We start from the raw sequence: 22,023 nt of genomic DNA, 5'->3' as shown, positions 1-22,023 counted from the left end.
CCTTCCCACCTATCCGCTCCACCCTCCCCTGGGACCTATCACCTTTACCCCCACCTCCATCCACCTATCCCACTCTCAGCTACCTTTCTCCCCACACCCCTCAGCCTCACCCCATCCCATTTATCTCTCCACCCCCGAGGCTTCTAGCCACTTTCCTCATGAAGGGCTTTTGCCCAAAACGTCGATTCCCCCGCTCCTGGGAAGCTGCCTGACCTGCTGTGCTTTTCCGGCGCCACCCTCTCCACTCTAATCTCCAGCATCTGCAGTCCTCACTTTCTCCTAAACCCACCGACAGACTAACCCTGCCCCACCCACCCCACAGGCTAAACCCTTCGTCCCCCTCAGTTTCTATCCCTCTAACAGGCTAGATCCCCCTTACAGGCTAAACCCCGAGATATTGTGGATCTGTTATCCTTTCCGCGGGAGGTACTCCTCCACATTCCGGCGCTTGGAGAGCGGGCGGTGTCACTCGGTACTCACCTGTCATGGTAAAGCTACCCACCAGCAACCCGATGTCCCTTCCTCCAATCATTATCGCTTCACTCCGATCTTGCTCTGTGTTCGAGTTTTTACTTTTCCAAGCAGCCCATATTCCAACACATAAAATCAAGAGATAAAACAGGACAATAGCCACTATCCCATCGACGTGAATGGCCATTTTCTGTCGGAAACGGAGGTGGCAGCAAAGCTGCTAACCCATCCAAATCTGAAGGAGAAAGACAATGCAATTTCTGTTATTCGGGATAAATGAGTGAAGGATCAATGCAAAGCCAGAATATTACGTTAAACGGTCACCTCACTGGACAGTGAGCGTATTTAAATGTGACTGGCTTTCAGATTCGGGTCTCATTGACAACAGTCACAATGAACGTGGCGAGGTGTACAACACCGTAAGCTGTGTTGGGAATAATAACGGGAAATGCGCGGTCGAACCCGCCTGAGCCAGCACGCCCTTACAGTAATGGAGAGTGTGAAGTAAATAAGGCAGCCAGAGGACAGTGAGAATCAGAGAGTTCCTGTGAAGACCAGCAACAACCATGTTCAGGCAAATCCTCACAAACCCCAACCTGCATCGAGCTGAAGAAGCAACTTTGCCATCATTAACCAACCTTTCCATTAATGGGTTTTCGATCTTGAAGTTGAGCAGGGCATTGTGGTTTGTTATTGGCTAAGGGAGTATTTAAGAGCAAACTCGTTTCATTTACATTAAATATACCACTGGATGCTGGCCATTCTGCCTTTTTGCAGGTTACTGTCCTTAGTTAAAAAAAAAAATACACAGACACACATTGAGCAGGTCAGGTAGCATCTGTGGAGCAAAGGGGAAAGTTAGCGTTTCGGAACTGAAGCTGGAGCCAATCTCTCCGTAGAGGCTGTTTCAGGATCCCAGTCCCCGCTGTCCTTTATTTTATTCTGGTTACTGTTTGCTGTGTTCAATCACCAGAAAACGGCACAGCATTAAAACATTTCAACTCCTCGTGAAGCTGACGTGCGGGAAAGCAGCCCAGAGCAGGACATGCAGTTCCTCTGGCCGGGAGTCACTAAGGTGAAGTTGCCCGCTCCAGCCGAACACTGTCAGTTTCTTGACTCAGCCTAGCGTTTACTCCGACCTCCAGGGCTAGAGCGAGTGGGGCAAATGAATTTATTCATAGTGAACACACCAATGCAGACTATCCACAAGACGATGCAAAATGAAGCGCTTTTTTTTTCTCTACCAGGGGATTTCTATCAATCGACTTACCTTCGAATCAAAGTATCTCGCCGTTAAAGTTGGGGACGCAACGTGCTACGTTTGCCTCGGGTCAGGGAGCTGGTAGTTCAGGAGCAGAGTGCCGTTCTCTGGCTTGTCCTGATGGCCACCCACTGATTGCACTGGTTTATAGAGGCGGGGGCTCCGTCAGCGTCTGCAGATGAGGAGAGAGGTTAACGTCACCGGGCTCAGAATGAAATCTCTCGATGAATGATTTCAGCTTGTTAATTTTTGACCTGAAATTCGTTTAAAACAAACTTCTGAGAGGAAATAGCTTGACGCACAATTTAAGAAGGCGGACTTAGTTGAATCATTGGAAATAAAAACGTATCAATGATTTCAATGCCCTTAACAATTCCAGCTCTGGACTGTCGCCAATGTTCTAATTTTGGTTCATTTATTCAAACCCTGATTGTATGTTGAACAAGAAAACCCTTCATTTTGAAGTGGAAACGATTCTCTGAAAGAGCTCCGGAATATTGAATCACTGACGGGCATCCAAGTCGGTCCTTTTAGCTTTGATGTTCTTTCAGAGCCAAAAGGCTTTTAGGGACCTTCAGCGAACAGTGAATTGTAGCTACGCTCCTGAAATGGCAAAATTAACTCTTCTAACTATTTGAGGTGCGTCAACGCAATTCAATCGACAAAAAAAGGGAGTGTTTGTTGCACTTGGGAAAATTAAAAATTAACAAAAAAACCCTCCTGGTTTAAGGAGGGTTATTAACTTCAAAGCAGATCAAATGGCAATATTGCTAAGAAGGGAGTGATGGCAAAGTTGCATTCTGACTCACCAATGGTGGCATTAAATGTGGTCTGACATTTACTTACCGAATTATCAAGAGGCAACTTGCTTCAGAGGACGAGTTCAACCAAATCCCCGCCTATCCCCTCAGATGACCATCATATATCCCATACTGTTTTGAAGAAGATCAGGGGAGAATTCCTGGAGTGCCTGGACAATTCTGTAAATAGGTCATTGCTGTTTGTGGGATCTTGCTGTGCATAAGTTGCCGCGTTCCCTGCATCACAACAGTGATTCCCACTTGTATAATGTAATTTATTGGATGGAGGGAGCTGTGAGGCAACAGCAGTTCCAGAATTGTCCCAACTATTAGGTTGCTCTTTCTTTGCAAGCCTGATGCACATTTGTGTAGTGAGACGAAAACAAATCTCTCATACGGTCCGAAACAAAATCGGCGAAGGTATTGAAACTGTCCCGGAAGGAGAAACCTTCACCCACAGGCTTTTGGCTCTCTCACAATTGTGACAATAGCAACGTTAAAAACTAAAACATGGGAGCAGGTGAAGACCATTTGGCCCTTGGCAGTGGGTTAACCTTTTATCTCAATTCCACTTTCTCGCGCCATCCCCATAAAACTTGAATGACTTAGTAAACGAAAATACATCACCCTCCGTCTCCAATATACTAAACGACTGAGCATCTGGGTCATTTTTTTTTGTAGTTAGAAGGCATCTTATTTGCCGTGGCCCCAGGAGGGTTACATTGTGTGGGCCCATGTTTCTCCCCTCTTTTTCTGTGTAAACAAGATATTCTGTGGGTGACTTTGCAAATCACATAGGGCAAGCGAGCAGGAAGTTCTCATCCTGGCAGAACCGCTGTGGCCAAATGTTCAGGTGACATATTTAAAGATCAGTCGAACCCCACTTCACTGGCTGCAAGGCAAGAGCATCTACGTGTTTTTTAATGGTCACACCGACAATGAAGAAATGCATCGGAAGAAGCAGAATCTGGCTCTTTTATTCAGAGATAATTCTTTACGACTGAAGTTGGAAGGAGTCACTGACAGAAGGGAGCTCCTCCTTCCAGAGAGAGCAATGGGAAGCTATGCCATCCAACCAAGCTGGTCTGGGGCCACATAACAATGGCCTTCATGAATGTGACTGGCAGGAGTGCAAGAAAAAAAAGAATGATCCCTATACTCCCTCTTTCCTAGCTCATACTCACAGAAGCATCTCTCAGTCTAACCATGCAACTGCACGGGCACCTCGCAGTCATAACCTGCAAGCCTCAGCATCACTCGCATGATGTGGACTCAAGAGGTTGTTACATTCTCATGATCTCAAACTACATAGGTAGTCACCACCTTGTGTAATTATGGGTGCTTACAAAATCCTTCTACACCCATTGCCTTTGTACTCAATCCTTCTCCTTATCTCACCACAGGAAAAGCCTGGCTAAAGCTGCATGAAGAGGGCCAAGGCTGGCAGAGGGAGCCTGACATGACTTCCTTCATCCCCTTAGAGGAAAGGACTAAATAGCTGGCTGAGGAAGACTGGACACTGTGGCACTGGGGAGACAGGAGTGAGCCAGGAACCCAATCATCAAATTGTGGTTTGCTCTTCTCAGATATGAATGAAGGCACACACATTGCTTATTCTAAGCGTTTGTCCATCATCACAAGTTAATTATTTCTCTTAGAGTGATCAGGACCATGCCCAGTGTAAGAGGCAGCAGCCTGAACCCCTCAGTGCCAACAATGTCTCTGAGGGGAAAGTTTCTGAACCCTCCACAGATCATAGGCAAGGGGTTCACCTGTGTCCTTCATCAGTGCAGGGGACTGTGGGTACCTTAGCCTGTGTAGATGTGGGACATAGTCAAAGAGTGTGGGTGCTGGAAAAGCACAGCTGGTCAGGCAGCATTCGAGGACCAGGAGAGTTGACATTTCAAATATAAGCTCTTTATCAGGAATGGAGGAGTGGGGTGGTGAAGGTGGCTGAGAGATAGATGGGAGAAGGATGGGACTGGGGTGAGGTAGCTGGGAATGTAATAGGTAGGTGAAGGTGGAGGGTTATCAATGTTGATTTCACCAATTTCCTCATTTCCCCAGCCGCCACCTTATCCCAGATCCAACCCTCTAACTCGGCACCACCTTCTTGAATGGTCCTACCTGTCCATCTTCCTTCCCACTATCAACTCCACACTTTGCTCTGACCTATCACCATCACCCCCACCCCACCATCATCTATCAATCACACTCCCAGCTGCCTTCCTCCCTCCCACACCCCGAAGCCCCAACCTCCTCCCATTTCTCTGTCAAGCCCCTTAAGCAAAGCTCTCTCATTCCTGATGAAGAGCTTTTGCTCAAAACGTTGATGCTTCTGCTCCTTGGATGCTGCCTGACCAGCTGTGCTTCTCCAGCACCACACACTCGATTTTGATCTCCAGCGTCTACAGTCCTCACTTTCTCCTAGGTGTGGGACACACCCTGGTGAGTACAGCATGTGACTGCAGCCAGTGGAAGACTGCCACTGACCAGACCCTGGCTGAGCTCGACATGGAAGATATATCTTTGTACTTGTCTTAAAATTACTTGTTCAATCTGCAGAGAGATGGGGGACATCAAGTAGGTGTGCAGGAGGCCCTCAGTCAACTGGAACAAAGTATGGAGCAGTCTGCCCATGTTCCCATTACTGAGGTGGCTCCAGCATCTGAGAACTTTGCTGCCTCCATGGGAAGGATGGTGCCTTGGAGCTGAATGCACAGTGGCTGCAAGGTATGTGCTTGGTCATGCAGTTCCTCACTTGATTGTGCTGGGCATTAGGCCATTGTCCACTTACTTGTGTAATGTGTTATTGCACAGAAGATCTGGAGAAAGATGCAGTGGTGTGTTGATGTTTCTCTTGAGCAGTATGATGACACAGGAATCAGAGCCATTACAAGCTGTTTCCAAGAAAACACACTAAAATAAACATCAACTGCAGCTGGGCAGTGAAAAATGCATTTTGGTCTTCCCATACATTGCTGATCTTCCAGTGTAAAGAGCATCCCAACTTAATGATGCTGTTTCAAATGCTTGTAACAGTCGCCATAAAGACTGCATTGGCAAAAAGGTAAAATCAGACACAGGTTCTTCTCGGAGAGCGCGATGGCAGAGAGATTTATCCTTCCATTATAGCTGTTTGTTTGGATTCCCCAGCAGCTCTGTACAGGCAGACTGTTAAAACTAAAATGAACCAGAGATAAGCCGAACTGGGAGAACTGGCCATTCGCCTTTCATTGTACAAGGGCTCTTTTTTTAAACTTAAAAGCTTCTTCAAGTAGATAAACCCAGGCTAGAATCTAGGACTTTATGACCCCTCTGAAAAAAAACAAGAACAAAATAACCTTGTTAAAGAAGCAGCATTGTCACACCACCCCTTAAAGAAAAATGAAGCATCAATATCTAAAGATGGCTTCATTTTAAAACCCTTTAATCTTACACTGTTAGTACACTACAACACCCATATACATTACATTGACTATAAACATGCAAACATGTGCAATGACATTCTGTTTCAATCTGTTTACTCCTGCCACTAAATGCCTCCATTTCTCATCCAAGAGACAATGTGTCAGCAGTCATGTTTTCTCATCCTGCCACATGCAAAATTTTCGAATTGAATGGTTGTAACAACAAGCTCCATCTAAGCAGTCTGGAATTTTTGTCCTTAAATTTCTCCACAAACTTCAATGGGTAATGATCAGTGTACGTGACTGTCTCAGATACATTACTGGTTACATAAACATTGAAATGTTGCAATGCCAACATCAAGTTCAAAGTTTCTTTCTCAAACGCTGAATATTTCTGCTGATGAATGTTCAATATCCTGGAGAAATGCCCATTGGCCTTTCTATCTTCTCATCATCTTCCTGAAAGAGCACAGGGCCGACACCCACATCATTTGTATCGATGGTCATCTTGAATGGCTTTGCATAATTAGTGAGGCTAATACCGGGGCAGTGGGGTATTCGGATAGGTTAAGGTATTCTGTATTCTATTCTCTTTTGTTTGTGTTACATTCGGTAGTGGGGCAGTGGTTAACATAGCTTTCAAGCTATCAAATGTGTTCTGACAGTCCACTGTCCATTGAGGCTTCTTGCCTTTCTTTAGTAATTCAGCGACTGGAGCAGCCACACTGCTAAAATTTGGTATGAATTTCCAATAAACTCCACTTAGCTCCAGGAATCATAGTACTGCTCTTTTTGTCAATGATATGGGAAACTCCCCAATTACCTTTGTTTTACATTTGTCCATGTCCAATAACATGGCCCACAAAGGTGCCTTGGGCTTTGGATACTCACTTTTAGCCAGGTTTATCACAAGCCTGCCTCCTGAAGTCAATTGAACAAGTCTGATATGTTCCTTGTACGTGTGACTAAAAACCGCCAGGTCATCCAAATAGACAGTACAATTGGGTTAATTGGTTAGCCTTTGAAATGTAGCTGAGCATTTTTCATACCAAACGGCATGAGTTTAAATTGATATAGTCTATTTGGCGGTGCAAAAGTGGAAATCATCTTCACTGTTTCATCTAAAGGTACCAGCCAGTATCCTCTGAGCAAGTTCAACTTCGAAATATAAAATGCTTGACCCACCTTTCCAAAACAGTCTTCCAAATGTGGAATCAGATTTGATTCAGTCTTTGTAACTGCATTGACTTTGCGATAGTCCACACATAACTGTTGGATACCATTACTATGGGTGAGCTCCAGTCACTGTAACTCACTTTGATTATGTCATCTTGGAGCATGTGTTCAATCTCCTTTTGAAGCTGTGCCAATTTTAGATGGTTATGCCTATAAGGATGTTGCTTAATTGAAACAGCATCTCCTATCTCTACATCACGCACAATTAGGTTAGTACTTCCCCAGCTTATTTCCACATATCTCCCCATGTGATAGCAATACCTCTTTCAGGTAATTTCAATTTTCCTCTGGAAGATAACTCAATTACTTTTCCCAATTTTTGACAACTTCCTCATTGTCCAATTTAATTTGAGGAATGTCCAATTCAGAATCCTCTGAACTTGGTTCTTCACTCTGTGTTGTAACCAGTAACACCTTCTCCTCTTGATTTCCTTCCCTATCAAAATACCTTTTGAGCATATTCACATGACACACTCTGTGAAATTTCTTTCTGTCTGGAATACTTATCAAATAGTTCATCTCACTCACCTCCTTTCGACTTGATAAGGTCCACTAAACCTTGCTTTTAAAGGTTCACCTATCACAGAAAGTAACATTAACACCTTGCAAATTTTTGATTTATTGTCTGCTTCCTGCTTCATTGTATGCTGTGATACTTTTAAAGGCTATCTTTTAAAAGCCAACTCCCACGCTCTATTTAACCATTCCTTAAAATTAGACACATAGTCCAAATATGTGGTCTCTGAATTCTGACTTACCAATTTCTCCTGAAACAGTGTTAGCGGTCCTCTCACTTCATACCCAAAAACTAATTCAAATGGACTGAATTTGGTTGATTCATTGGTGCATTTCCGATGGCAAAATGTACAAATGGAATTCCTTTATCCCAATCATCTGGATAATCATGGCTATAAGCCCACAACATGGTCTTTAATGCCACCTTTCTAGCCCTCCCTATGTTTCTAGATGCTATGCAGTAGATTTGAATTGTTTTATTCCTAAGCTGTCCATAACTTCCTTGAATAATTTCAATGTGAAGTTTGACCTGTGATCTGATTGCATCTCTGTAAGTAATCTATAACTAGTGAAACATTTGAGTAATTCCTGTACAATGCTTTTAGCTGTGATATTGCATAATGGAATGGCCTCTGGAAATCTAGTGGACGCATCCAATATTGTTAACAAATAGTGATTCTCACTTTTTGTTTTAGGTTGGGGTCCTACGTAATCAATTAAGACTTTTGTAAAAGGTACCTCAAATGGAGGAATAGGTATTAAAGGTACAGGTTTTATTACTGCCTATGGTTTTCCAATTGTCTGACATATATGAGGTCTGGCAAAATTCAACTACATCATTATGCAGTACAGGCCAGTAAAAGTGTTTTTGTATTTTAGCTTGATCCTTCCTTACCCCTAAATGACCTTCTACTGGTAGTTCATGTGCTCCCCGTAACACCTCCTTTCTATAACCCATTGTCAATAAGACTTGATGAACTTCTGCCCATTTCTCATCTGCCCGAATATGTGGTGGTCTCCATTTTCTCATTAAGACATCATTTTGGAAATAGCACACTGGGATACGCCTAGATTCTTCTTCCGTGAATGCTTTTTGATACAATTAGATGAAAATCTCATCTTTCTGCTATAACTCAGTTAATTTCTCTGAACTAAATATTTGTACTTTGTCATCTTTTGCTCCAGGTTTGTCTCAACCATCTCTGCTAATTGCACTTCAACTTTCTTACCTGTACTCTTTGATCTCTCCTGTTCCAACTGGTGACTTAGTGATCTCATTAGCACACAGTCAGTAAAAGGCCAAGATATGCATCTTTTAATAGTTCAGTTGCCTGAGTTTCCACTGTCTGATCAACCACAGTAGGCAGCACTCCTACCTGTGAACCAGCTATATCGTTAGCAAGGAAAAATTACATTCCTGGAGCTGAGAGTTTGTCCTGTGCTCCTAACATGAATTATCTTCACTTCACTGGACACTCTAACTTTATTCTATATGATTGAGTGCTTCTTTTCTCACAGTGAATTCCTGTTACTAGCACTTTTTCTGGCAACAATTCTTCTGAGGTGCATATCTCCTCCTCTTTCAACATCACAGATTGAGAAGATCCTGTAGCTCTTAATATTGAAACTCTTTACCTGCTGCTCCTGGCCTATGCGAGTAAACTTTAACTTCGCAAGTATATAGTTTAAGAAGATCTGGCACTTTCTCCTTAACCAGCCTTTGACCAGGTTGTACAATCTGGTGCAGCTTTTTAGCCTCCATTTTTATCACCCAACAAAACTCACTGGCTTATCTGTTTTCTTATGTCTGACATCTCAGCGCTTTTTCTAATGCACCAACACTGTGATTTCACATGGCCTACTTTATTGCAGTGAAAATACCAGAGCTTTTTCACTTCTCTTTTCTCTTCACCGTGGGTGGCACAGTGGTTAGCACTGCTGCCTCACAGCGTCAGGGACCTGGGTTCAATTCACGCCTCATGGGGACTGACTGTGTGGAGTTTGCATGTTCTCCCTGTGTCTGCGTGGGTTTCCTCCGGGTGCTCTGGTTTCCTCCCACAGTCCAAAGGTGTGCAGGTCAGGTGAATTGGCCATGCTAAATTGCCTGTAGTGTTAGGTAAGGGGTAAATGTAGGGATATGGGTGGGTTGCGCTTCGGCAGGACTTGTTGGGCCGAAGGGCCTGTTTCCACACTGTAAGTAATCTAATATAATTTCCTTTTTACCCTGAGTTATCCTTATGATCTTCACTGAGATCTACCTTTCCCTTATCACACAAGGATTTCTCTTTTCCCCAATTTTATCCCTCATGAATTGAAACTGATGTTGGAAGCTAAATATTGAATTATGAACCAACTCATAATCATCAGCCATTTCAGCTGCTAACCTTGCCATTTTAACTTTCTGCACTTCTCCATGAGTTCTCACTACTTCAGGAAGTGAATTTTTGTACTCCTTCAAAATAATCATCTCTGAAAGAGCATCATAGTTGTGTTCTATTTTTAATGCCCTTATCCACCTTTCAAAATTATCCTTTCCAGCTTGTATGTATGACAAGGGTCCCTCCTTAATTCCTGAAGCATTGTCTGTAGGGTTCTGGCACAAGCTCATATGCACTTAAGATGGCTTTCTTCACCTCCTCATATCCCCCAGATATCTTCTCTGATAGTGAAGCGAATGCCTCACTAGCTCTACATACAAGTTTTGTTTGGATGAACAAAACCCACATGGTCACCGGCCACTGCATTTGTTTATCCACCTTTCCCAATGAGATGAAAAGGCTTCTACATTCTTTTCATCAAATTTAGACAGTATGAATATATTTAAACAGATCCCCACCAGGCCTTTGGCCACCATGAGTTTGCTCATCCTCAATCTCTTTCTCACTAATCTTACCTTCAGCCTTCATGTCCATCCTTTTAAGCTGACTTTCTTGTCTAAGTGCCAATTTCTGCAGTTCAAATGCCATCTCTTTCTTCCATTCCTCCCACTTCTTTTCTCTTTATCCTCTCTGTTTTCTCGCTACTTCTTTCTCTTTCTATTCTGATTAAGTGATTCATTTTTTCCCTAATTTCTCTGCTTTTAATTGTAATTCAAACAGTTTCATTTGTTTTGCCCTTTCCTTTTCTTTTGCCTCTAACTTAAGCTGCTTTATTTACAATTGAATTTTAGCCATCTCCAAAGATTCTGATGGTATTTTGAGCAAATTTAAATGCTGAGCTATTGCTGTAATTATCTCTGCTTTCCTCACAGAAGGAGGCAGCTCCAATTCCAGCCTGACTACCAATTCCAGCAGCTTTTTCTTGTTTACCTTTTGTAAAGCCCCCCCAAAAAATCACTTCTTCCACCCCCAGAAAACTCTTAGTGACTGAAAGAGCCATTGCTATCCCAAGCATTGTTTAAACCAACTGAGATCAAAACTCAGAGCACAAGACACTAACACCCTTCACTTTGAGTCCAGCAACCCTGATCCTAAATTGGAACTAAAGAACAAATCCTGCAAGAGCCCCCAGTCTGTTACAGAACAGGCCAGACCCCCTTAAAACATTTCAAAAAAGTTGACCGGACTCTAACTTTGCTAGTTGTTTTAAGCAGGTGTAATGCAGATATTCCAGGAGTGATGCAGCTGGTGAAACCACTTAGTTTAAAACAAAACACAATTTATTCACAAGATTAAAACACTAACAAAAGAGAATAGAATACTGAATAACGTAAGGTATCCGAAAACCCAACAGACTACATTAACTTAATAATGCTGTTCCAAATACTTGCAACAATCCCTTGGCACAAAAGGTAAAATCAAACCCAGGGTCTTACAAGAGAGAGATGCCCGAGAGCAGGAGGATCAGCATGGACCTGCTTCTTTGGATTCAGCAGCTTCAAAACTGCCTGACTGCTTCCAGTGAATAGCCAAACTAACAAAAAAAAATCAAACCAGAGAAAAGCTGAGCTGGGAGAACTGGCCACTCTCCTTTCATTGTACAAGTGATTTTTTTAAATTTAAAAGTCTTTTGCCCGATGCAGTATCTATTAGCATAATCAAATTGGCCCTGAAACCCTTCAAGCTTACACTTTTCAGAGTCTGTGTCTTTTACAACCTCTTGTTAAAAAAAAAGCCAAGGACAACATAACCTTGTTAAAGGAGCATCATCATCCCATATTCTCGGACTGATGCAGCTGGTCAAGACAGAATTTATTTACAGAGCGAAACACAAACAAAAACAGAATACAGAATAACTTAACCTATCTGAAAACCCAACAGATTATCCTAATTTAATTATGCTGTTTCAAATGTCTGCAATGATTCCCTTAAACACCCCCTTGATAAAAAGGTCAAATCGGACACAGATTTTTTCAGGTGAGAGAGCTGGCAGAGAGATTTAGCATGGGACCTCCCTCCACTGTAGCTGTTTGTTTGGATTCCCCAGCAGCATTGAACAGCCAGACTGCTAAAACCAAAACAAACCAGAGAAACGCTGAACTCGGAGAACTGGCCGCTCCCCTTTCATTGTAGAAGTGTTTTTTTTAAACTTAAAAGCTTCTTCAAGTAGATAAACCCAGACATCGCAGTGAGGTAAAAACAATGACTGCAGATGCTGGAAACCAGATTCTGGATTAGTGGTGCTGGAAGAGTACATCAGTTCAGGCAGCATCCAAGGAGCTTCGAAATCGACGTTTCGGGCAAAAGCCCTTCATCAAACATCTCAGTACCTATGACTTTATGACCTTCTGAAAAAAAACCAAGGACAACATAATGTGTTAAAGGAGTAGCATCGTCACATCCTGGTAGCTGCCAGTTCACCTGCTGCTCGAGAATATTGCTCACTTCTGTCTGGAGGAAATGAAATTCAATTCCTCTTTTAGTGTTATGGACTACACTTAATAATGGCCAGCCTGTTAGGTTTCCAACCCTCTGAGTTTGGATCCTGACTATTGGGAATGTAGAGTTTAGATTAGAGTGATGCTGGAAAAGCACAGCAGGCCAGGCAGCACCCGAGGAGCAGGAAAATCGACGTTTCGGGCAAAAGCTCTTCATCAGGAATGGAAGCAGGGAGCCTTCAGGGTGTAGAGATATCCTGGAGGCTTCCTGCCTCCATTCCTGATGAAGGGCTTTTGCCCGAAACATCGGTTTTCCTGCTCCACAGATGCTGCCTGACCTGCTGCGCTTTTCCAGCACTACTGTAATCTAAACTCTGGTTTCCAGCATCCGCAGTCCTCACTTTTTCTATTGGGAATGTAATTAGCTGGTACAGATTGCCAGTTTCATTTAATTTATGGCTAGGGCTTCTAAAAGAGCTTCTGCCAGCCTTTTTGAGTGGATGGAGAAATAGCAGCTGATCCCCACTTGATTTATGTTACATACAAACATTGCTTTTTCTTCATGTGTTCAAATTCTTTAAAATAAGCCTTTACTTGTTAGAAGCTTTTAATCTTCATTCTGCTTAAACTGAATGTTTTAGTTTATATTTTAAATTTAAGTTTAATAATTTTCTCTGCAACTTGAATTCTCAAAGTTTGTTATGGGGAGGTTCAATTCTCTGCAGTTCACTGAGGCCTGGGTTTCTGAGAGAGACTACAAAGCTAATGTTGACATTAAAACTTTAATGGCATTAATACATGTAAAGAAATTCAACAGATGCAACCAGGTTATTCCTTTTTTTAAAATTTGGTATTATAATTATTATTTTGATTTAAAAGTTAAATTAAGTTAAATTGAATTGCTGAGAAATAATTAACAGGTACAAAAGTTTCAAAACACACTTTCAGTGAGTAGATTATCAACATACTGTGAAGCTATTTACTTACTTGGAGAAACAACTTGACAAATTGTCTACATGAGCCTTTCCATTGTTAAATGTTGTTAAATTTATAACAAGACATAAGGTTGTTTATACAAATGGACAATGTTTATACATGAGCCTTTCCATTGTTAAATGTTGTTAAATTTATAACAAGAAATAAGGTTGTTTATACAAATGGACAATGTTTGAAATGTTACCTATTGCTGAAAAAACACAGGCTGAAAATCTTGCACTCAACTTTGATATTTCATTGTTTTTGTATCACCCTGATGAGCACAAGATGCAATGCCTTGACAAAACGTGTCTCTTCATGACCAAAAAATATAGGAGCAGAAATTACGCCACTCAGCCTTTCAAGTCTGCTCCAACATTCAATCATGGCTGATAAGTTACTCAACCCCATTCTCCCACTTTCTCCCTGTAGCCCTTGATCCTCTTGATGCACAAGAACTTATCTATATGACAATACTCAAGTTTTGTAACACCAAAAGACTATTAATATAAAAACACATTGTGTAGAACATGGATACGAACTTCCAGCTATGGGCAAAGTCCGGCCCATTGCACGATTTGTACCCAGCCTGCTGGCCCTCAGCAAAATCCTGGGCCAAACAAATGCCACAACATCACATTTTGAGTCATAGAGTCAGTCAGCTGTACAGAATGGAAACAGACTCTTTGGTCCCACTCGTCCATGCTGACCAGATATCCTAAATTAATCTAATTCTATTTGCCAGCATTTGGCCCATATCCCTCTAAACCCTTCCTATTCAAATACCAATCCAGATGCCTTTCAAATATTAATGTAATTGTACCAGTCTCCTCTACTCTCTCTGGCAGCTCATTCCATACACGTGCCACCCTCTGCATGACAAAGATGCCCCTTGGGTCTCTTTTAGATCTTTCCCTTCTCACCTTAAACCTATGCCTTCCAGGGGAAATGACCCTGTCTAAGTACCCTATCCATGCCCCTCATGGTTTTATAAAACTCTATAAGCCTCCGACCATATAACTCAACTCCTTCAGCCCTGGCAACATTCTTGTAAATCTTTTCTGAATCCTTTCATGTTTCACAACATCTTTCCTATACTAGAGAGACCAGAACTGCACAAAATATTCCAACAGTGCCCTAACCAGTGTCCTGTACAGCTGCAACATGACCTCCCAACTCGCATACTCAATACTCTGACCAATAAAGGAAAGCATACCAATCGCCTTCTTCACTATCCTATCTACCTGTGACTCCACTGTCAAGGAGCTATGAACTTGCAGTCCAAGATCTCTTTGTTCAGCAACACTCCCTAGGACCTTACCATTAAGTGTATAAGTCCTGTCTTGATTGCCTTTCCAAAATGCAGCACCTCACATTTATCTAAATTAAACTCCATCTGCCACTCCTCAGCCCATTGGCCCATCTGATGAAGATCCCATTGTACTCTGAGGTATCCTTCTTCGCTGTCCACTGCACCTCCAATTTTGGTGTCATCTGCAAACTTGCTAGCTATGCCTCCTATGTTCACATCCAAATAATTTAAAGTGGGGAAGGCAGCAGTATGCATCGTGGGGAGGATTTTGGGAGTTCAGGAACCATAGGCAAAATTGCAGCATGAAAGCATATCAGAGAAGATATACAAAGTGATGCACTTTGGTCGGAAGAACATTGAAAGATACTAGGAGGCACAATTCCTGGAGGGGAGCAGGAGCAGAGGGACCTGGATGTGTATGTGCACAGATCAGTGAAGATAGCAGAACAATTGGAGAGAACAGTTGCTAATGAGGACATAGTGTCCAAGAGCAAGAAGGTGGCCTGAACCTGTACCAGATACTTGTTGGACCTCAGCTGGAGTATTTGTACTATTGTTGGCATCACATTATAGGAAAGGTGTGAAGGCATTGTAAAGAGAGTAGAAGTGATTTAAAGAATGGTTCCAGGAACAAGAAACTTCACTTATGAAGATAGATTGAGGAAATTGGGACTATTCTTCTTAAGAGATGAAGGCTCAGAAGGAGATCTGACAGAGAATTTTGAAATCATGAGTGGGTTGGACAGAGCAGATAGAGAGAAGCTGTTCCGACTTGTGAAAGTAACAAGAATGAGAGGTTTTACATTTAAAGTGATGTGCAAAAGAAGCAAGAGCAATATGAGAAAAAACCTTTTCACTCAGTGAGTGGTATGCAATTCACTGCCTGCAAGTGTGGTGGAGGCAGATCAGTTGTGAAATTCAAGAGGGCATTGGATAATTATTCAGATAGAAATCATGTGGAAGTGTTTGGGGAGAAAGCAGGAGATTGACACTAGGTTATGATGCCTGTTTGAAGGGCTGGTGTAGGCACAGTGGACTGAATGGTGTTCTTCTGCACTATTACAATTCTGTGATTCTTTGAGAGCAACTTGAAGATCTGGGAGGAGAGAAACAGTGGCAAGGTCTTTGGAAGTGAGCAGCCTGATGGTGCAGAAGCCAGCAGCAGAGAAACATCTGCAGAGAGCAGAATCAGAAAATCTACCACTGAATGACCACAAAAATCGCTCTGCCAACAATAGACGAAATGGGCCAATGGAAAGCTGTTTGTTTTAATGAGAAAATTGACAAACAACTTTTTTTTCTTGTGTGGTGGTGAAATGCAAGCCAAAGGAGGTCACATTAATGATGTGGCAAATGTAGCTGGAGACGGGCAGCACGTTAGGGAGACAAAACCTACAACAACAGAGTACGCCAGAGTATGAGAAAAAACCTTTTCACTCAGTGAGTGGTATGCAATTCGCTGCCTGCAAGTGTGGTGGAGGCAGATCAGTTGAGAAATTCAAGAGGGCATTGGATAATTATTCAGATAGAAATCATGTGGAAGTGTTTGGGGAGAAAGCAGGAGATTGACACTCGGTTATGATGCCTGTTTGAAGGGCCGGTGTAGGCACGGTGGACTGAATGGTGTTCTTCTGCACTATTACAATTCTGTGATTCTTTCAGAGCAACTTGAAGATCTGGGAGGAGAGAAACAGTGGCAAGGTCTTTGGAAGTGAGCAGCCTGATGGTGCAGAAGCCAGCAGCAGAGAAACATCTGCAGAGAGCAGAATCAGAAAATCTACCACTGAATGACCACAAAAATCGCTCTGCCAACAATAGACGAAATGGGCCAATGGAAAGCTGTTTGTTTTAATGAGAAAATTGACAAACAACTTTTTTTTCTTGTGTGGTGGTGAAATGCAAGCCAAAGGAGGTCACATTAATGATGTGGCAAATGTAGCTGGAGACGGGCAGCACGTTAGGGAGACAAAACCTACAACAACAGAGTACGCCAGAGACTGTGGAAATTTACTTCAGAAAATTTGTGTGCTTTTGAGACCTAAAAATGAAAGAATCGGAATTTAATATTTTTGCCACATTAAAGCTGCCAATGTATCTGAAATCCTTCCAATTGAGTAACCTGAGAATTGCATCAGTGTTCAGAGCTATATTACTACAGTGAGCAGTTCTCCACAAAACCTTCTCTGGCAAAACACCATCTGCCTTCCAGACTATCAGATGAGTATTTGGACAGCACTTGCAAGTAGCAAGTGATTTAAGGGATGAAAGCAGATAGGGATAAACAGGAACAGGGCTATGTGAGTTGATGATCACATCATGATCATATGAAATGGCAGGGCAGGCATGAAGGGCCAATTGGCCTAATCCTGTTCCTACTTCATATGTTTCTATGTTTTGCTGTCTGTATGTCATGATTCCCAGTGGGAAAAGTGCTCTCCACTCCTGCTGTGGAATATAATACTGTCCTGCTAAGTAGTTGAAAAAATTTGCCATGCTATTAGACGGATATTTTAAATTAGAAGGAAAATGTTTCTTTTTCCCACTTAAGTCTCCAGTGTCTGGTCGGCATGGACAAGTTGGACTGAAGGATCTGTTTCCGTGCTGTACATCTCTATGACTCTATGACCTCCTTTATCTGCTCTGTATTAGTCTTTTCATCCATTACCATGTGGATTGATTGCAGTTCTCTGATATCTGTTGACCTTTATTCAATTGCAATAGCTTTTGTTTGTTTTTCAAAAGGAGTGTGGGACAGACTGAGTAGTTATAGGCTAATCAATCGACCCTCAACAGTGGGCAAATTATTGGAATCAATTCTGAGAGATAGGATTAACTGTCAATTAAAAAGACACAGATTTCTCAATGATGGTCAGCATGGATTTATGTTAGGATTGTGTCTGAGTAACATGATTGAGTGTTTGGAACACGTAACAAGGAGGATTGATGAAGATTGCACAGGCAATGTTGTCTGTCGTGATTTTAGAAAGAATTTTGACAAGGTCTCACATGGCAGACTGTTTAAAAATAAAAGCCCATGGTCTCCAGAAAACCAGATACAAAGTTGGTGTGGTGACAGGAAATAAAGTTGATGGGTTTTTTGGTGAATGGGAAGGTTATTTCCAGAATTGCTCGACAGGGCTCATTACTCGACCTACACTCCCCCACCACACTTTTATGGGACATATCAATGATTTGGATCGAAATGTAGAGCATACTGAAGGAGTTTGCAGATGGCAGCACAATTTGTTGATAGTCAATTGTTGGCTGCAGGAATATATCAATGGACTGGTCAGATGGCAGTAAAGTGGGAAATGGAATTCAAGCAAGAGAAGTGTGAGGGCTATCAAAAAAGGCAAGGGAATACACAATTAATGGAAAGCTAGTAAAGGATGTAGAGGAAATGAAGCACTATGGAGTAAATGCCCACACATCCCTGAAGGTAGCAGGACAAGTTGAGCAACTGGTTAAGAAGCCAGATGGTATTCTTTCCATAATTAGCTGAGGAATAGAACATGAGAGCAGGCAGGTTAAGCTGGGGCTGTGTGGAGGAGGGGTAATGTTCAAGCAGGGCTTGTCTCTCCCCCTTCTCCCCCACCTTCATCTACCTATCACAGTCCCAGCTACTTTTTGCAACCCCCACCCCCACCCCCTCCCATTTATCTCTCAGCTACCCCCAACCCACAAGCTTCATTCCTGTTGAAGGGCTTATGCCCAAAATGTCAACTCTCCTGCTCCTTGGATGCTGTCTGACCTGCTATCCTTTTACAGCACCACACTCTTCAACTCTGATCTCCAATATCTGGAGTCTTCATTTTCTCCTTGCCTGTACAGGGCAGAGACTGTTTGACTGCTGTTTCCTGCAGGGGACAAGAGAGAAAATGAGTTACAAATTAGGAGTTGAAGTTTGGGGCATATTGAGAATACATTCAAAGTGATGGCAATGGGAGAGTAGTTGCCTGTAGTGAGACAAAGGGTGGGATTGAAAGAAATAAAAGTTGTTGGAACTGCCTATAGTGCAGGTGAGGTATTCTGAGTCAGTAGGAAGTGCAGAGTGCTGGTTTAGAAGTGGAGTGGATTTGGTGAGAATCCTTGAGAGAAGTTGCTGCTTATCATGGTGATAAACCATGGTAGGAGGTGGGTGCAATCGCAGAGTTAGAGTGAGAGTGAGGGAGCAGAGAGATGATGGTGGCACCTTTCCACTTTCCTCCTGCATTTCTGGGCGCTCTGCCAGAGTATTGACACCACACTGACCCAGGCGGCAACTTCAGACCAGGCTAACAAGTTCTGGTGCTATTGTTCCTTCTGTTGATCCATGGGGAAGAAGATGCCCTCTCCTCTGCACCATCTTGTCTATCAGGACTTCCAGGTCTCTTACTGTCAAAGTAGGATGCCAGCTTCCCCTTTCGGTCATGTCCTTTGGAAATGGCAGCAACAAACTGCGAATGGCATCCCTGGCTTTGCAGACTGGTGCACTGCTGGAACTTTAAATATGGCTCTGGGTGGTGAGGATAGCAGGACTGCAGTGACATAGAGGTGTACTGCATATGTAATGAGGGAAGCAGCAGATACTTGTGTGAGATAACTCACTGGAACTCACGGAGAGAAAACCTCCATGAAACCATGGCAACACAGTGGCTTAGTGGTTAGCACTGCTGCCTCACAGCACCAAAGACCTGAATTTGATTCCAGCCTTGGGCCACTACCTGTGCGGAGTTTACACATTCTCTCTGTGTCTGCTCCAGTTTCCACAGTCCAAGAAGGTGCAGGTCAGGTGAATTGGCCATGCTAAATTGTCCATGGTGTACAGGATGTGGAGGTTAGGTGCATTGGTCTGGAGTAATGTAAAGTAATAGGGTAGGGGAATGGGTCAGGGTGGGATACTCTTTGGAGGGTCAGTGTGGACTTGTTGGGCCTAATGGCCTGTTTCCACACTGCGGGAATTCTGTGATGAAACTGCCCAAAATTGACAGTTAACCAATTTTCAGTAAAATGCAGTCTCCTATTTCTGATCCTGATTGGGAAAAAAAATTGCCACTTCCCTTTATATCAGTCCTCCCCAGGAATTTCTTGCCTAAGAACTTTCTCTTCTGAAGCAGTGTTAGATGAATCCTGGAATCCAGAAAAACAGGAGCGGAGGTGGTCAGTGTGGAAACTATACACCCCTTTTCAGCACTAAGTGCCATTTACTTTGTCACTGAAAGATCCTGTAGCCATTTTGCAAGCTACGGGTGAGAAGTTAAGTTTGTGAGGTAAGTGTGGAGTGGTGTGGGAAGTGGGTAGCCTGCAGTTCATTGTAGTTCCTCTTGGTGCTGCATGGATCTCTGTGATCCATGTGTGGAAGCAGCTTCTGCAAATGGAAGCTCTGAATGGGCACAGCAGTTGACATGTGCAAAACTTCCCAATGTCTGAGCGGTCACACAGCTTTCAGGGAACGCTGGGTGGCAGGATGGTGATATGTCGTTAATTGGCACTTAAGAGTCTGAATTGCTGTGGAGCAGGAAATTCAACCATCATCCTTCCCAACCAGACCTTATTTCTAACAAAGGCAGGCAGGCATCCATTATCCAATTTAATGATATGCCTTTTAAGAATTCAAGCTGGCTATTAGGGAAAAAGCAGATGATTCTGATCCTTAACTTTGTTTTTCTCCACATCGTCATCCTGAAATAGTCACCCTTTTTCTCTTGACACTGTGACTTGAGCATTTCCTATTTTTATCTCAGATTTCCAGCATCTGCAGTACTTTTTACAAGCTATTTTGTAGGTGTTTATGCTTCACCTGTCTGTGATATAACTCTAATAGAGCACAGTTGTAGTATGACTGAAAGGTACTTTGGGGGAAGAAAAATGGAATAAGTTAAACCTGTTATAATTCTGAATCACTTTTTTACTCCACAATTATTTCACTTGCATTGTTGTTGAACTAGTGGAGAATTTGAAATGATAATAAGCTCTACTCATGCACCTTTTGAACATCTAAACTGACTCTTCTACATAGAACTGGAACTGAACTCAGTTATCATTGAGCATGTCACAGATCACCAGAGGATACCCACTAAAGTCATCTGAGGCAAGCCAGCAAAACAGTTAGCATTGCCTTTCCATCTAGGCTCCAATTAACTCAATATGAGTCTTGACCCCTTTATTATTCCACGCGATGCAGCCCAACAGCCTTGAATCACCAGCCTGGTTAACAGTTCATGCCCTGCTATTTTACTTGCAGACACACAGGTCGGTGAATGGTGACTGAGTGTAGACTAATCACTGCCACTGGGGAGTCTGAGGTGTTGATGGCAATTTTGGTGGGCTTGGCACAGGATGCATGGCAGCAGCAGTTAGGTCCAGGCCCATGGCAGGGTGGAAAAGCCCACGGAATGCCGGCTCAGGTGCTGGAGATGCTGATTGTTGTGAGCCGTAACAAGAAGGAAATGTCAAGATGAACTCTTTTGCTTTATTTTCTGATTTTATATTCTGTTTCTTGTCTTGTTTTCTGTGTTTCAAGATAGCACTGGAGAGTGATGACACTCAACAACACTTTTCACTGTATTTTTAATACACTTAACAATAAATAAATCTAATTGAATCAACGTGTCCTTCTCCTCAGCATTGAATGAATCCCAGGACATGGTTGGGATGCTGATGTCAGGAGTCATAGAGATGTACAGCACAGAAACAGACCCTTCGGTCCAACTCGTCCAAGCTGAACAGATATCTGAACTTAATCTAGTCCCATTTGCCTGCACTTGGCCCCTATCCCTCTAAACCTGTCCTATACATATACCCATCTAGATGCCTTTCAAATATTGTAATTGTATCAGCCTCTACCATCTCCTCTGGCAGCTCATTCCATACACATATCACCCTCTGTGTGAAATAGTTGTCCCAGAGGTCACTTTTAAATTATTTCCCCTCTCAACTTAAACCTATACCCTCAAGTTCTGGACTCCCCCACCCCAAGGTAAACACCTTGTTTATTTATCCTATCCATGCTCCTCATGATTTTATAAACCTCTATAAGGTCACCCTTCGACCTCCAACACTCCAGGGAAAATAGCCCCAGCCTGCTCAGACTCTCCCAATAGCTCAAACCCTCCAACCCTGGCAATATCCTTTGAATCTTTTCTGAACCCTTTCAAGTTTCACAACATCCTTCCTTAGCTGGGGACCAGAATTGCACACAATATTCCAAAAGTGGCTTAACCAATGTCTTGTATAGCCGCAACATG

At 42.8% G+C, this 22,023-nt stretch overlaps 1 protein-coding gene across 1 annotated transcript in view; it reads right to left on the bottom strand.

Annotated features, from left to right (window-relative positions):
* The window catches only part of LOC122550675 (high-affinity choline transporter 1), a 14,535-nt gene extending 12,627 nt beyond the window's left edge, over positions 1-1,908 (bottom strand). Inside the window, exons 1-2 of the mRNA XM_043691761.1 lie at positions 1,742-1,908; positions 481-706 (exon numbers count right to left, since the gene is read on the bottom strand). Coding sequence (XP_043547696.1) covers positions 481-658 — 178 coding nt within the window. The 5' untranslated portion in view covers positions 659-706; positions 1,742-1,908. The remainder of the gene's footprint in view (positions 1-480; positions 707-1,741) is intronic.
* Between the last annotated feature and the right edge of the window lie 20,115 nt (positions 1,909-22,023).

This window comes from Chiloscyllium plagiosum, chromosome 6, assembly GCF_004010195.1.
Source record: "Chiloscyllium plagiosum isolate BGI_BamShark_2017 chromosome 6, ASM401019v2, whole genome shotgun sequence".
Classification (NCBI taxonomy): domain Eukaryota; kingdom Metazoa; phylum Chordata; class Chondrichthyes; order Orectolobiformes; family Hemiscylliidae; genus Chiloscyllium; species Chiloscyllium plagiosum.
The sequence above is the reverse complement of the archived record's forward strand: the minus strand, read 5'-3'. Positions and strand labels throughout refer to the sequence as shown.